The sequence below is a fragment of the Ahaetulla prasina genome, chromosome 3 (genome assembly GCF_028640845.1).
Source record: "Ahaetulla prasina isolate Xishuangbanna chromosome 3, ASM2864084v1, whole genome shotgun sequence".
Classification (NCBI taxonomy): domain Eukaryota; kingdom Metazoa; phylum Chordata; class Lepidosauria; order Squamata; family Colubridae; genus Ahaetulla; species Ahaetulla prasina.
The window spans coordinates 192,107,105-192,121,691 of NC_080541.1; the positions used below are offsets into that span (position 1 = coordinate 192,107,105).

The window sequence follows — 14,587 nt, forward strand, 5'->3', positions numbered from 1 at the left end:
CAGTAGAACACAGTACAAACAATCTTCCAGGCTATAGAAACACAGAGAAAAGCCTTCCCTGTGTTGTGGCCGAAAGTGCTGAGGAGAATCAATCGGGGGAACCGATTGGCACATTATATCAAAAGATGGTTTACTGTTCTAAGATGGGCTTATCAATTTTAAAGAGACCATTCATCTCAGCAAGCTTTCCAAAATCCCCTTTTGTAGGAAATCTGAGGTCAGTTGTAGAAACAGCTGGATCCCCTGGTACCAGCTAAGAGGCAGATTAAGACAATCACTATGATTTTGAAAACTCACAGTATGCCTGTTCTTAGCACTACACACCTGAGACAAAGCCTTTTTGTCCTTCACAGCGGTAGGATCTGTGTATCTTTCCCACCGTTTATGTATTTCTCTTTCCTGCTCATTTATGTACGTAGAGTGGATGTCTTCATCAGTCATTTCTATTATCCCATCAGCTGAAGTTATTGTTATAAGTGCAATATAATCTAATCATTGTTTGTTTAGCAGCAATCTATTTCTTGCAGTGTTATTTTGTGCTCTGGCGAATACTAATAGCATACAGACAGTGATATAGTTGGAGAGTTATGTACATAAAATCACCCAATTCCACAGCACATATTTTGTGCCCATAAAAATCCCAGGTGCCATTCCTGCCTCTCCCTTTAGAAATCTCTCCCAAGACGAAATGGCATGCTATATTTGTTTGTTCATTGCAGCAACAGCATAATCCTAAAGTAGGAGAAATATTTACCCCTTTGTCTTCCTTCTAGTGAGGAAACTGCTGCGGTTGTGCAGGAGCTAAAACAGAAAATCCATCATGGCTTCTTCTGGGATTGAAGAGGCACAACATGTAATTCCATCTCCCCCCCCTTTTTTTTTTAAAGTAGCATTGGGTAAAATGTGATTGTTAGTTTAATCTTCGTGGGAACAATTTGCCCAACCTTCTGCATCCTGGGATGCTATCTAAGAACCACTGTAATGACAACTTAAAATTTCTATGTACATTTGACATTTTAAAAAAATTCTCATTGTCAGTGTTCATTTAGTTAACAGTCATGCTGTGTTCAGAATGTGTGTGTTACAGTTCCCCTATTCTTAATTGACTAATATACAAATTAAAATTTATTAGAAGAGCAAAACGTGGAAAGTTGTGTAGGCTGTTTTAATATAGTTAAAATTATTAAACAACAGGACCCTAATTAGACTGATAATAACCATGGCAGCAGTTGGCAGCTAGAAAGCCACTCCAATTAAAATTAAATTGAGATGAGAAAGCCACTGTTGTGTCAAAAATTGATAAATTTCGAGCTCAATGTGTAATTCCAAATGTTACTTTCAAGATAAATTGGAAAAGGTTTGCTTTAGTCACCTTCAGCAATCTAGATTTATTCTGACAAAAATGAAAACAAATTTCATGCACAATTTTAGCTTATAAAATTAATTGCTTCCCCTGTCAAAAAAAGCACCTCCAGTTATATTTGATGAATAAAAACTATGGGGCTAAGATTACGCAAAATTAAAGTTATTTCCTGCTGTTTCCTTAAAAAAAGGCTTCTGTAACTAACTCCAAATTTTAGATAAATAAAAAAGGTTGGTTTTAGACAGTTAACTTGTGTGTGCTGCATGTAAAAAAATGGCTTTATGCTAAATCTTATGCACTTTCACTGAATTTTCAGTCCAACCCAATGCATATTCACTTAAAAGTAAATCTTTCTGGGTTCAGTGGATTAATCCCAAATAGGTCAGTACAGTGTAGTAGCTTGGGTCTAAAATAGTGTTGAAACTCTAGACTAAAAGCCACTAAGACAGCAAATGAACTATATATAAATATAAAACCTTGATACAAACAGATTTGAGATATATATATATTTACGTATATATAAAATATCATCTTCAAGGCACTAATGTGATGGCTAAATTGGATTGGTTTGACACCTTCACTAGAATCATCTCTGATGTAGGAGATGGGATGGAGATGTCATATCCTATCTTGGTATCAGTTGTCAAGTCTTAAGATGAACATTCTGACAGCTGTCCATTTGCTTTCTTCAAACAGGTTTTTTTTTCCAGCCATGGATGTTTTGCACCATGTTGTTCTTGTTCCAGTCTGTATTTCAACCCTTTATTTTCACCATGAAGGTAGAACTATACTGCATAGATTGCACGAAGTCTTGCTTCTCTCCCGAGTTTGCTCTACATCCCTATGCCAATAACCCAAGCCGGGTCACTTTGGCAGAGAGGAATGAGTGGATGATGAAGACAATTGTTTTGGGACAGGAATGAAGATCTAGTTGCTGCAGTGAAAGGAAATATAGATATTGATGAGTAAGCTATACACCACATTTCACTTCCCTACATTTTCTACATTAGTCTATGCCACTAGTTGGGTAATAGCTAGCAAGTAGCAAAAAACAGAAGTATCTATCAAATTCATTGCTTCCTGAATATCTCCAGTAAAGAAGTAACTGCACCTAGTGTAGCAGGGGATAGTCAGTTCTAATGTATTCATTAGTATATAAGAAGCCTACAGCATTAACATATTGCAGACCAATTTTCATTACATCTTGTAGGTAACAAAAATTATAGACCAAAATGGTAAGATCACAGTCCTTGGCTATTTAAATGTACTCCAGTCATTGTTTATGGTGAATTGCTAATAATAATAATAATAATAATAATAATAATAATAATAATAATAATAATAATAATAATAATAATAATAATAATAATAATAATAATAATAACAACAACAACAACAACAACAACAACAACAACAACAATAATAATAATAATAATTAATTAATAATAATAATAATAATAAAAATAATTTTTTTTAAAAAAATAATAGTTTTGCATGCTCATTGAAAATGAGCATGCAAAACTACTGTGGGATTTCCAAATACAGACTGATAAAGTTTTGGGACACAATACCTGGATATCATGATTGTGGAAAAGAAAAAAGTGTGGATAGTCGACATTGCTATACCTGGTGACAGCAGAATTGATGAGAAACAACATGAAAACGTCACCATATGCTTCTGCGCATGTCCAAGATGGCGCCGCCCTGTTGATCGGGGGAGCGGCGACAGGCCTTTTTGGGCTCTGTCCGGGTCTGGGGGGGCCTTAATAACATCTTAGGCCCCCGCCCTGATGGAGGAAGATCTAGCCACCCGAAAAAAGGGTGGCTGGGCGCTGTGCGACTCCGAGGGGCGTTGGGAGGAACCCCGGAGTCACGGCGCCTTGAAGGTAATCCTGGCGGCCTGCCGAGCCGCCGCCAGCCTTTTCGGCGTTTTGGCGGCGGCGGCGGCGGTGGGGGGGGCGTTGACATCGCGGACCCCCTGGACTCCTGCCTGGAAGACTCAAGCAATTCGAAGATGGGTTTTGGAACTTGGCGTCTCCGGGGGCGATGGGAGGAGCTCCGGAGGGGCTGCGCCCCAATGAAGATCTGGAGGGCCGCCCGGGCTCCATCGGCCTCTTTGAACTTGCGGCGGCGGCGGCGGCGGCCTGGTTCTCTTCGTCGGGCGTTGGCACCGGTGGAACCCCGGGACATGGCGACTGGTGCCCCCTCCTGGATGGTGGGGATTTCAGTGGCCTGCTTGCGGTGGCGATGGGGCTTTCCCGGCGGTGATGGCCGGGCAGAGGCGGTAGGCGGCCTGCCCCGGTGCTTTGAGGCGGCGGATGGCCCGGTAGGCCCAAGGTGGTTGTGGCCTTGCCCTAGTGGTGTGGATATCTGGTGGTGCCTGAGGAAGGCCCACGGGCCCAGCGGATACCCCTCCATTATTTAACATCTCTAAATAACATCTTTATCATCGTTCCTCCCCCCCTTCTTCCATAGTCCACCCCTGGTTGCTTGTATGGGGTGGTGAATTGGCTGAGTCAGCGGTTTGGTCATCTACCGCACATGGATTACCTCTAACTGTTTCCCATCAGGACAGACTGGTCATGGTCACTTTACCATCTGCTTTGTCATCTGCTATCATTTTGACCAGCCCAGGATGGGCCTTTTGCCGGACCTTCTCAGTGATGCGAACATTTACTGCGGCTGACCTACTTGCCCTGCGAGATGCCCCTCTCGGGTTTGGCCTCCAGATTATCGAGGCCCACCTTGAGGACGGGCTTTGGAGTCCCGAGAGGTGGCATGCAAAAATAGGAGGCTTAGGGTTTTTAATTAGTTGTTTTAATAGATTTTTAAGGGAGTTTTAAAGGGATTTTAAGGGTTGGGAGGGGGGGAGGGATTTGACGGGTAGGGGAGAGAACCCGTCGGGGAGGGATCCAGCCCCTGTGCTTGTTCGCGACATTATTACATCTGGTCTGAAGGCAGGGGGGGAGGGTTCTGTTCCAGGACTAGAGGGTTGTTCAATCTGTACGGTGAGTGGGAGAGGCAGATATGGCGGAGGGGGGGGCGTATCGAGTGTTGGGAGCACGTGCTCGATGTTTGACGGCGATCACGTGCTCCGGCCCCTCAGTCCCTACCCGTTCCTCAGGCGGCCATGATCCTCAGAGCCTGGATCTTCGGTTGATGTTATGTAATGCCCGGTCCGTGGCTAATAAAGCCCCCCTGATTTGCGATCTTATTCAGGGGGAGTCCGCGGACCTTATGGGCATTACGGAGACCTGGTTGGGTCCGGAGGGGGGGGTTCCCCTCGTTGAGCTGTGCCCTCCAGGTTTCCGAGCATTTCATCAGCCGAGGGCCCAAGGTAGGGGTGGGGGGGTGGCGGTTGTCATTAAGGAAGATCTAGAACCGAGGGAGGCCACTGTTCCTCAGATTGCCGGTTGTGAATCCCTCTATGTGAGGTGGGGCCATAGGAATCAGTTGGGCTTGTTGATCGCATACCTGGCTCCTTGCTGCGTGACCACAGCCCTGCCCGAGCTGTTGGAGGTACTTGCCTCTGTGGTGGTTGAGACCCCAGACTTATAGTCATGGGGATTTCAACTGCCATCGGCTGGCTTGCTATCGACTGCAGCTCGGGAGTTCCAGGCTTCCATGACGGCCTTGGACCTGATTCGGGTAAATGATGGCCCCACGCACATGGGGGGAGGCACACTGGACCTGATTTATATCTCTGGTCAGTGGTTAAATGATCTGGAATTAGATGATTTAGTAACAGAACCGATGTCATGGTCCGATCATTTCTCCCTTCGACTAGACTTCCGAACCGCCATCCACCATCGCAGGGAGACGGAACCTATACGGTGGTTCCGTCCCAGGCGCCTGATGGACCCTGAGAGGTTCCGGACGGAGCTTGGGCCATTCCCTGAGGATCTGGCCCACGGCACGACTGAGGAACTAGTTGCGGCCTGGGAGCCGGCCGCGGCTGGGGCCTTGGACCGTGTCGTGCCTTTGCGACCTCTGACCCGGCGCAGATCTCGTTTGGCCCCTTGGTTCTCCGAGGGGCTGAGGGAGATGAAACGCCGGAGAAGACGTCTAGAGAGCACCTGGAGGTCCAGCCGTTCCGAAGCTGATCGGACACTAGTTAGGTCCTATTCTAGGACCTACCTAGTGGCAATGAGGGAGGCGAGGCGCTCATATGCCTCCACCCTCATTGCGTCGGCAGATAACCGCCCGGCCGCCCTGTTTCGGGTGACCCGCTCCCTCCTTCATCAGGAGGTGCGGATGACCTTGCAGGGACGTGCTGAGGAGTTTAGTGGTTATCTATACGATAAAATCGCTCAGCTCCGGGATGGTCTGGACCGAAATTGGGATGATCCAAGCGAGGGAGAGGAGACACGTCTTGTTGAGTCCATTTGGGATGAGTTTGACCCTGTGGCTCCCGAGGACGTGGACAGGTTGTTGGGGAGACTTCACGCCACTACATGTTTACTGGACCCGTGTCCTTCCTGGCTGGTACTGGCCACTCAGGAGGTGACACGAGGCTGGCTCCAGGAGATTATCAACGCTTCTTTGTTGGAAGGGGTTTTCCCTGCCGCCTTGAAAGAGGCGGTGGTGAGACCCCTCCTCAAGAAGCCCTCCCTGGACCCAGCTATTTTGGGTAATTATCGTCCAGTCTCCAACCTTCGCTTTGTTGCGAAGGTTGTAGAGAGTGCTGTGGCGACAGCTACCCCAATACCTGGATGAAGCCGTCTATCTAGACCCGTTCCAGTCCGGCTTCCGACCCGGTACAGCACGGAGACAGCTTTGGTCGCATTGGTGGATGATCTCTGGAGGGCCAGGGACAGGGTTATTCCTCTGCCCTGGTCCTATTAGATCTCTCAGCGGCTTTTGATACCATCGACCATGGTATCCTGCTGCGCCGGTTGGGGATTGGGAGTGGGAGGCACCGTGTATCGGTGGTTCTCCTCCTATCTCTCTGACCGGTCGCAGACGGTGTTGACAGGGGGCAGAGGTCACCGCGAGGGACCTCACTTGTGGGGTGCCGCAGGGGTCGATTCTCTCGCCCCTTCTGTTCAACATCTATATGAAGCCGTTGGGTGAGATCATCAGTGGCTTTGGGGTGAGATACCAGCTGTACGCTGATGACACCCAGCTGTACTTTTCCACCCCAGGCCACCCCAATGAAGCTGTTGAAGTGCTGTCCCGGTGTGTGGAGCCCGTACGGGTCTGGATGGGGAGAAACAGGCTCAAGCTTAACCCCTCCAAGACGGAGTGGCTGTGGATGCCGGCACCCCGATTCAGTCAGCTGCAGCCGCGGCTGACTGTTGGAGGCGAGTTATTGGCCCCAAAGGATAGGGTGCGCAACTTAGGTGTCCTCCTGGATGAACGGCTGTCGGTTGGAGATCATTTGACGGCCGTCTCCAGGAGGGCCTTCCACCAGGTTCGCCTGGTTCGCAGTTGCGCCTTCCTTGATCGGGATGCCTTGTGCACGGTCACTCATGCGCTCGTTACCTCTCGCTTGGATTATTGTAATGCTCTCTACATGGGGCTCCTTGAAGTGCACTCGGAGGCTTCAGTTAGTCCAGAATGCAGCTGCGCTGGTGATAGAAGGAGCCCGCGCAGCTCCCATATAACACCGCCTCCTGCGCAGACTGCACTGGCTACCTGTGGCCTTCGAGTGCACTTTAAGGTGTTGGTTACTACCTTTAAAGCGCCCATGGCTTAGGGCCTGGGTACTTACGGGACCGCCTGCTGTTACCACATGCCTCCCACCGACCCGCACGCCTCACAGAGAGGGACTTCTCAGGGTGCCGTCCGCCAAGCAATGTCGGCTGGCGGCCCCAGGAAGGTCCTTCTCTGTGGGGGCTCCCACACTCTGGAACGAACTTCCCCCGGGTTTACGCCAAATACCTGACCTTCGGACATTCCGTCGCGAACTGAAGACACATCTTTTTATTCGCGCAGGACTGGCTTAAATTGATTTTAACAAATTTTTAAATTCTTAGTAATTAATTTTAAATGGGGTTTTTAGCTTATTATATATTTTACTTCTCAGGCCAATTTTAAAATAAGTTTTTTAACTGCATTTTAAATTTGTATATTGTACCGTCTGTTTTATTCTTGCCTGTACACCGCCCTGAGTCCTTCGGGAGAAGGGCGGTATAGAAATCAAATAAATAAATAAAAATAAATAAACCAGATATCAAGATTTGAGAATCAAATTGCAGCGACTCTGGCATAAACTAGTGCAGGTGGTTCCAGTGGTACTCGGCACACCGGGAGCTGTGTCTAAAGACCTAGGCAAGCACTTAAAAGCAATTGGCGCTGACAAAATCACCATTGGTCAGCTGCAGAAGGCCACCGTACTGGGATCTGGTCGCATAATTCGTGGATACATCACACAGTCCTAAATGCTTGGGAAGTGTTGGACTAGTGATCTGTGATACGAAGTCCAGCATAGTTATCTCGTTTGCTGTGTATACTGTCATTTTGTGTAAATATAATAATAATAATAATAATAATAATAATAATAATAATAATAATAATAATAATAATAATAATAATAATAATAATAATAATAATAATAGAACAGTACTCTATCTACATTTTAAATCTCTACATGAACTATTATATAAATGTGAGGGTAGTTGCATTTCTCCATTATCCATTTTGCTATCATAGTTTATGTTTATTCTTAAATAAATAGTGGAGGGACAGAAAGAAAAGAGAAGTCCTAATGATTGGGGTGGGTCAGAGCAGGTGAGGAGACCTCTCCTAAAAACGTTTGAGGAGCTATCCAAGATGCTGAACATTATTCACTGAAACCTCTTGGTTGCTATTTCTCCTTATCGTTATAAGAACTGAGAAAGATATTTTCTAATTCACCACATAAAATCTCTAATTGCACAATAACTAAATAGTATGCATAGGCACACTACAAACCAAGATTTTCCCTTGACGGGTTTTTCTTTTCTTTTCTTTTGAAAAGCATGCTTCTAAATCAATTATTGCCTTGTAACATTCTGATTTGGAATTCAAAATCATGCATGGCCTTTCTGGCCTATAATAGCATTCTCTAACGTTCGGCCCCTTCAGATGTATGAAATTCAACTCCCAAAATTCTCAACAACTTTAGGAATTAAAGGAAGTCCTCATATCTGAAGGCCTCCTGGGTTGGAGAATGTTGACCTACACATTATTTTCACCACATCCATGTTTGGTTTCACAAAGCAGCAAGCGCACGAGGGGCTTTGCTCAAATATCTGAAGTCCTGAGTAAAAGGGACTGTGACAGGTTTCTTCAGAAAAGCCTTCTCCCTTTGGAATACAGTTTAAGGAAATTATAGAAAACAGTATTTCAGTGAAGCTTTTATTACTTCATTACTGCAAATGTTGCAGCAGGGGGAGCACAACAAGGGAAGGGGAAAATGTCTCTCAAACTCCTAGGCAAAGGCCTGCCTTTCTGCCTCTGCCAGAGACCCAGAGACTGAGGAGTTTCTCCCAAGGACTGCAACATCTTTGGCACATTATCCTGTATTCAGCTTGATGACCTCCAATTTCACAACCTTTTGTCATCGACAAAATACAGTAAATACTTTTGTCATCGACAAAATACAGTAAATACTTGGAATTCAAAACATCCAGGTTGCCTACCACTACAATATAAATTACAGGGTGTCAATGTATTCATGACTAGCAGAGACATGGTAACAAGGCCAACCAATGAAATAGGCATGGCAATAGATCAGCCAATGGGAGTTGATTGGTGACTGAAACAGTTTTAGAGCCTGGGTGTGGCTTAGCTCTGTGCTCAGCTCTGAAACAGAAACTAGTCTGTTCTCTGAACTGAAACTGAAAACAATTCTCTCCTCTGGCTGTTGGTATTGTATATTTACTTCATGTGTTATTGTGTATGTAAAGAAGTTAATGAATCCTGCTGAATCGATTACCTGTGTGTGCTTTCTGGATTTGATTGCTGCAACAAACTCTTAACACAGGGTACTTTGCTTTAAGAAATCTTTATGAAATAGCACAGCACACTTGTCTCTAAAAGCAAAGTAGCCACATTATATCACTTCATCTTACTTTTGAGGCCCCTTCCAAGTATTGGGACTGTTGGAACATTTGGGACAACCTAAATAGCCAAGAAGAACCAAGTTGTTCTCTTGCACAGGCCTCATTAAGCTACAGGAACTCTCTATCACTTCTTGCAAACTTATTGAAACAACAAAAGAAGAAAATAAATCTTAGTTTATCGTTGTTAAGGTGTGGATTTGGAACAGACAAACTAAAGTTCATCCCCATTTGAATATAGAACATATAGGATGACTTTAGGTGAGTCACTCTCTCAATTCATCCTGCCTCAAAGAGTGCTTATAGTGGAGATAAACTTACAGACAACTTCCACTAAGCTATTTTCAGTTATCAAAGTAAAGGCCACATGCACACACATACAAACTAAATAAAACAAAAAAGGAAACCCACAATCTCTCCCTCTGAGCTGCCAAAATCCAAGTGAAGCATCTTGGCCCCATCATCTGAAGACATCTGTAGCTTCTCAAAGGGTTGCTGCAGAAGAACAACATTGGTGAGGCCTGGCTCCAGGGTGGAAATGGTGAAACCCTTGTCAATGTGGATGGACAGGGTGCAGTCCCTCCCATTCCATGTACAGGCTAGGGGGGGAAAACAGGAAAAATATATAAATCTACTTCTAGGTACCTGCAAGATGAATTTTCCTTAAGACTGAAATGTGGGAAGTCAAAATGCAAGCTGTTGTCATAAAATGCCCAGAAATTTTTCTGAATTTCCACATCACTACTTTGAGAGCTGGTTGGCTTCTGGCTTTAAGGTATTGACACTTTTAGTTCAGGATCTGGGTATCAGCAGAACTGCCCACTCCCAGTAGATTCTCTACATATTCTTCTGTTTTGGGAATAGCAATAGCACTTAGCAATAGAATTTAAACTTATATATCGCTTTACAGTGCTTTACAGCCCTCTCTAAGCAGTTTACAGGGTCAGCGTATTTCCCCAACAATCTGGGTCCTCATTTTACTCACTTCAGAAAGATGGAAGGCTGAGTCAACCTTGAGCCTGGTGAGATTCGAACTATCAAATTGCAGGCAGCCGGCAGGCAGCAGAAGTAGCCTGCAATACTCATTCTAACCACTGCGCCACCATGGCACTTATGCATTCTCACTGATCATGGTTATTTTCAGTTATTATCCCACATCTGTTATTATCTCACTTTTTTGGGAACAGTATTCTCCAGATAGCCAAGTGGCCCCAGCTTGATGGCGGGTTCAGAAAGGTAATTAAATGTCAACAGATCTTGGCTATCAGAATGTGATATTCTGCACAAGAGATATTCTCTCTAGCAGTGGAGTTTCTTGGTTTAAGACATTAATATTCCTGGTGCCCTTTTGCTTTACTGTATATTTGCAAATGTTTGGATGTACACTGTTCAGACTTTTTTTGTGACCAGTGGCCTAAAGGCACAGTTAAATAAGTAAATAAAAGAGAACTATGTAGAGAGTAAGGAAAATGAACTTGTTGAGAATATATAAGAACTTGGGGAAAAAACCAAGACATTTTAAAGTCCTTTTAAGATAACATTAAAAAGTGACAATGGCAAATCCCTTCTTGAATCATTGGGATATAAGAAAGAGGGGAAGTACAACACATTCAGACTTGCAAGATTCTGTTGTTATAGCCCAGAGGTCTGCAAACTTGGCTCTTTTAAGACTTGTGGACTTCAACTCCCAGAGTTCCTCTCTTGCTGGCTGAGGAACTCTGGGAGTTGAAGTCCACAAGTCTTAAAAGAGCCAAGTTTGCAGACCCATTATAGCCAATCTTAATAGAAGTAGTTCTAGTCTTTCTGTGGAGATGATTTCCTGGTCTGGTCTACATAGTGGGGCTGACAATCTATCTATGACAGCTCTGACAATCCCAGTATTCCTTTAGGACCCATATTTAACTCAGTTGTGTTTGCATTGTAGAGAATATCATTATATAGCTGGAAGGAATAGTGAACACTTCAGAAGATAGACTTAAGATACAGAAGGATCTTGACATTGGGCGCTGCTAACAAAATGAAATTCAATGGTGAAAAAAGTAAAAAGTAAGGTTCTATATTTAGGCAAGAAAAACAAAATGCACAGGTACAGTATATGTGGTATCTTGCTCAACAGTAATAACTGTGAGAGGGATCTTGGAGTCCTAGTGGACAACCATTTAGATATGAGCCAGCAGTGTGCATCAGCTGCCAAAAAAGCCAACACAGTTCTATGCTGCAGAGGGATAGAATTAAGATCATGTGAAGTGTTAATACCACTTTATAATGCCATGGCAAGGCCACGTTTGGAATACGCATTCAATTTTGGTCACCATGATATAAAAAAGATGTTGAGACTCTAGAAAGAGTGCAAACGAGCAACAAAGATGATTAGGGGACTGGAGGCTAAAACATATGAGAATGGCTGCAGAAACTGGGTATGTCCAGTTTAATGAAAAGAAGGACTAAGGGAGACATGATAGCAGTGTTTCAATATCTCAGGGGCTGCCACAAAGAAGAGGGAGTCAAGCCAGGGGTGAAATGCTCCCAGTTTGGACCGGATTGCTCGAACCGGTAGCGATGGCAGGGGGTGTGTTCTGTCCCCCCTCACCTCAGTCTGGGAGGCACGAGCGATGACTTAATTAGCCGGCAATTCAGTCCACGGCAGCTATCATCTCTAGCAGCAAACTAACGAGCGTCTGCCAAGTATCTCTGGTATCTTTTCTTGATGCCAGCGAGTCAACCAGGAACAAACAGTACTTCAGCTCAAGTTCTCTCTAAGCAGTTGATTTGTTCGCCACGGAGCAGTATAACAGCCCCTGCTGCTTTTATACCCTGTGGGGTGTGGCTCTGTGACTCAGCACTTCCTAGGCCTGCCTCACCCCTGCTTCTGTTGTTCTCGCCTCTCCTGTCTACGAAATCTAGGGTCCAACAAGGACTGATTGTCCTCAGCTGGGTCTGGGAGCATTGCCTGGGCGGGGGGGAGATACAGGAGACAGAGGCCTCGTTATTTCTTCCACCTGGCCTGCCTCTGGCTCCTGGAGCTGAGCCGGGGAAGCCGGCCCTCCAGAAGGGAGCCCTGATGGTCCTTCCCCCTCACTCTGAGTCACTCTCTGGCAGGGGGCCAGGCCCGGGGGAGGGGACTGAAGCCACAACAGGGTGGTTCAGAGAACCGGTAGCAAAAATCCCTGCCCACCCCAGCCCCAGCTGAGCCGCGTGATCATCAGAGAGTTTTTTTTTTACTTTTAAAAGCATTTTTTTTCCGGCCAAAAAAATTCTTTTAAAAGTTAAAAAAAAAGCCTCTGATGACCTCTGCTGATGGGAAAATCTCATGAAGGAACAATCTTTTAGAATCTGGTACCCAAGAGTAGTTAGTGGTGGTAGTAATAGTAGTAGTAGTTGTAATTTATTATATGCCACCTGATTCCCAGTGATTCTGGGACATTGAAAGAATAAGCTTTCAAGGATATTATTAGATCATCCAAATAACAAACTGGCAATCAGTGGAGAGCTTTAAGAAATTCAGTCTTACTTCTCCTGTTGCAACACAGTTCTTGGCATCCACATACTGGACTAATTGAAGTTTTTAAATTCTTTCTGAAGATAGATCCAACTATAACGCACAAAAGTAAAGAATCCAAAGTGCGTGTGGGATGACGGCTGCTTGAACTGACACAGTAGGTGTAGATGCCATTCTTCCCAGGTTTAACTCAAGCATTAACAAATAAGCCTGCTCTTAGCAACAAACTTTTATTATTATTTTTTGCAGCCCTGTGGTGGCCTGATGACTGCAGCATAACTTTTCCAGTAGCAGCATGCACAATGAATCAATCACGCCATGACTATCGCATGCCAAAAAACACTCAGCACAGATCTACTCAACCCACATTCTCAAAATGCCAATATCGTTATGCAAATACACCAGATGGTAACTAACTCAAAGCCTTTCTCTTTCGCTTCAGGCCAATTCCAATATTGATACAAAAAAATAAAATAAATTTGTGTCCCAGGTTGTTGCTTTTACTGGAAACGCTTCATTAAATGTATTCGGTTTCTTTCCTTTTCTAGTTTGACATACCTCTTCAGAATAATCAGCCTTCTTATTAGTCCTCTGATGTGTTCTAAAAAAGGATTTTCTTTCTTTAAATTGCCAGGGTGCTTATGAATCGGGAATATGCATTTCCTATATGCCATGCACTACTCAATTCACAAGGCATCAGTACACCCTTTTGTATTGGCATGTTCTCTGAACTAAATGGCTGTGGCATGTTTTGCAGATGTTATTTTTTTGAAGGATGGAAACACTTTAGTGAAAACTATTTCAAGTAGGGTTAGGGCTCCATGCATGAGGTTGGACCTTGAAGCTAAGCTCTGATGCTCAACATATTGTTTTGTGATTGGTGCACCCTCCAGCAGCCACTTAAATTGGTTGAATGCAGCAGAGAAACTGCCCAAAATTTGCAAAAATATGCTGACCATTTTTTACACGTGTTCCCAGCTTGACAAAACAGATAAAGGTCCCCAGCTACACAAGCTGTTTTTGACTGCCAGCCAACATCACACTGAGTGCAGCCCTATGGGAACCTCTGTCATTGCAATGGGCAGTTGATCAGTTGATATGAGAAGGAGTGAAAAATAGCTTATGTATGCCAAGCTACATACTTCTGTACTTATTATTCAGCAGAAATGGGACATGCAAAGAAAACCATCCATCAAACATTTGGAAGAACGACATTTGTTACATACGGGCTAAAAGATTAGGTGACAGACAAGAAATAATAATAAAAAGCAATTACAATGACCTAGAATCACTTTCAAGAAGCAACGGGTGGAAACTAATCAAGGAGAGCAGCAACTTAGAACTAAGGAGAAATTTCCTGACAGTTAGAACAATTAATCAGTGGAGCAACTTGCGTCCAGAAGTTGTGAATGCTCCAACACTGGAAGTTTATAAGAAAATGTTGGATAACCATTTGTCTGAAGTGGTGTAGGGTTGGACTAGAAAGTCCCTTCCAACTCTGTTATTCTATTCTATTCTTGTATGTAATATACCTCTCATTTTCCTATCCAAATGAAAAGTAATGACGTCCTATGTTGACTGCTCAAAGCACTTTAATATTAGTCTTTTAACCTCTTTATATTATGCCATTATTATCTTCCTCATATTGCTGAGGATGAAAGAAGGATGACAGTGACTTTT

The 14,587-nt window shown here is 44.3% G+C and overlaps 1 protein-coding gene across 1 annotated transcript in view; it reads right to left on the minus strand.

The window, feature by feature from the left end:
* Positions 1 to 1,148: 1,148 nt before the first annotated feature.
* Positions 1,149 to 14,587, minus strand: part of SNTA1 (syntrophin alpha 1) — a 64,980-nt gene continuing 51,541 nt past the window's right edge. The window contains 3 exon segments of the mRNA XM_058175392.1: positions 1,149 to 2,297; positions 9,820 to 10,043; positions 10,046 to 10,077. Of these exon segments, the coding sequence (XP_058031375.1) occupies positions 2,205 to 2,297; positions 9,820 to 10,043; positions 10,046 to 10,077 (349 nt within the window). The 3' untranslated portion in view covers positions 1,149 to 2,204.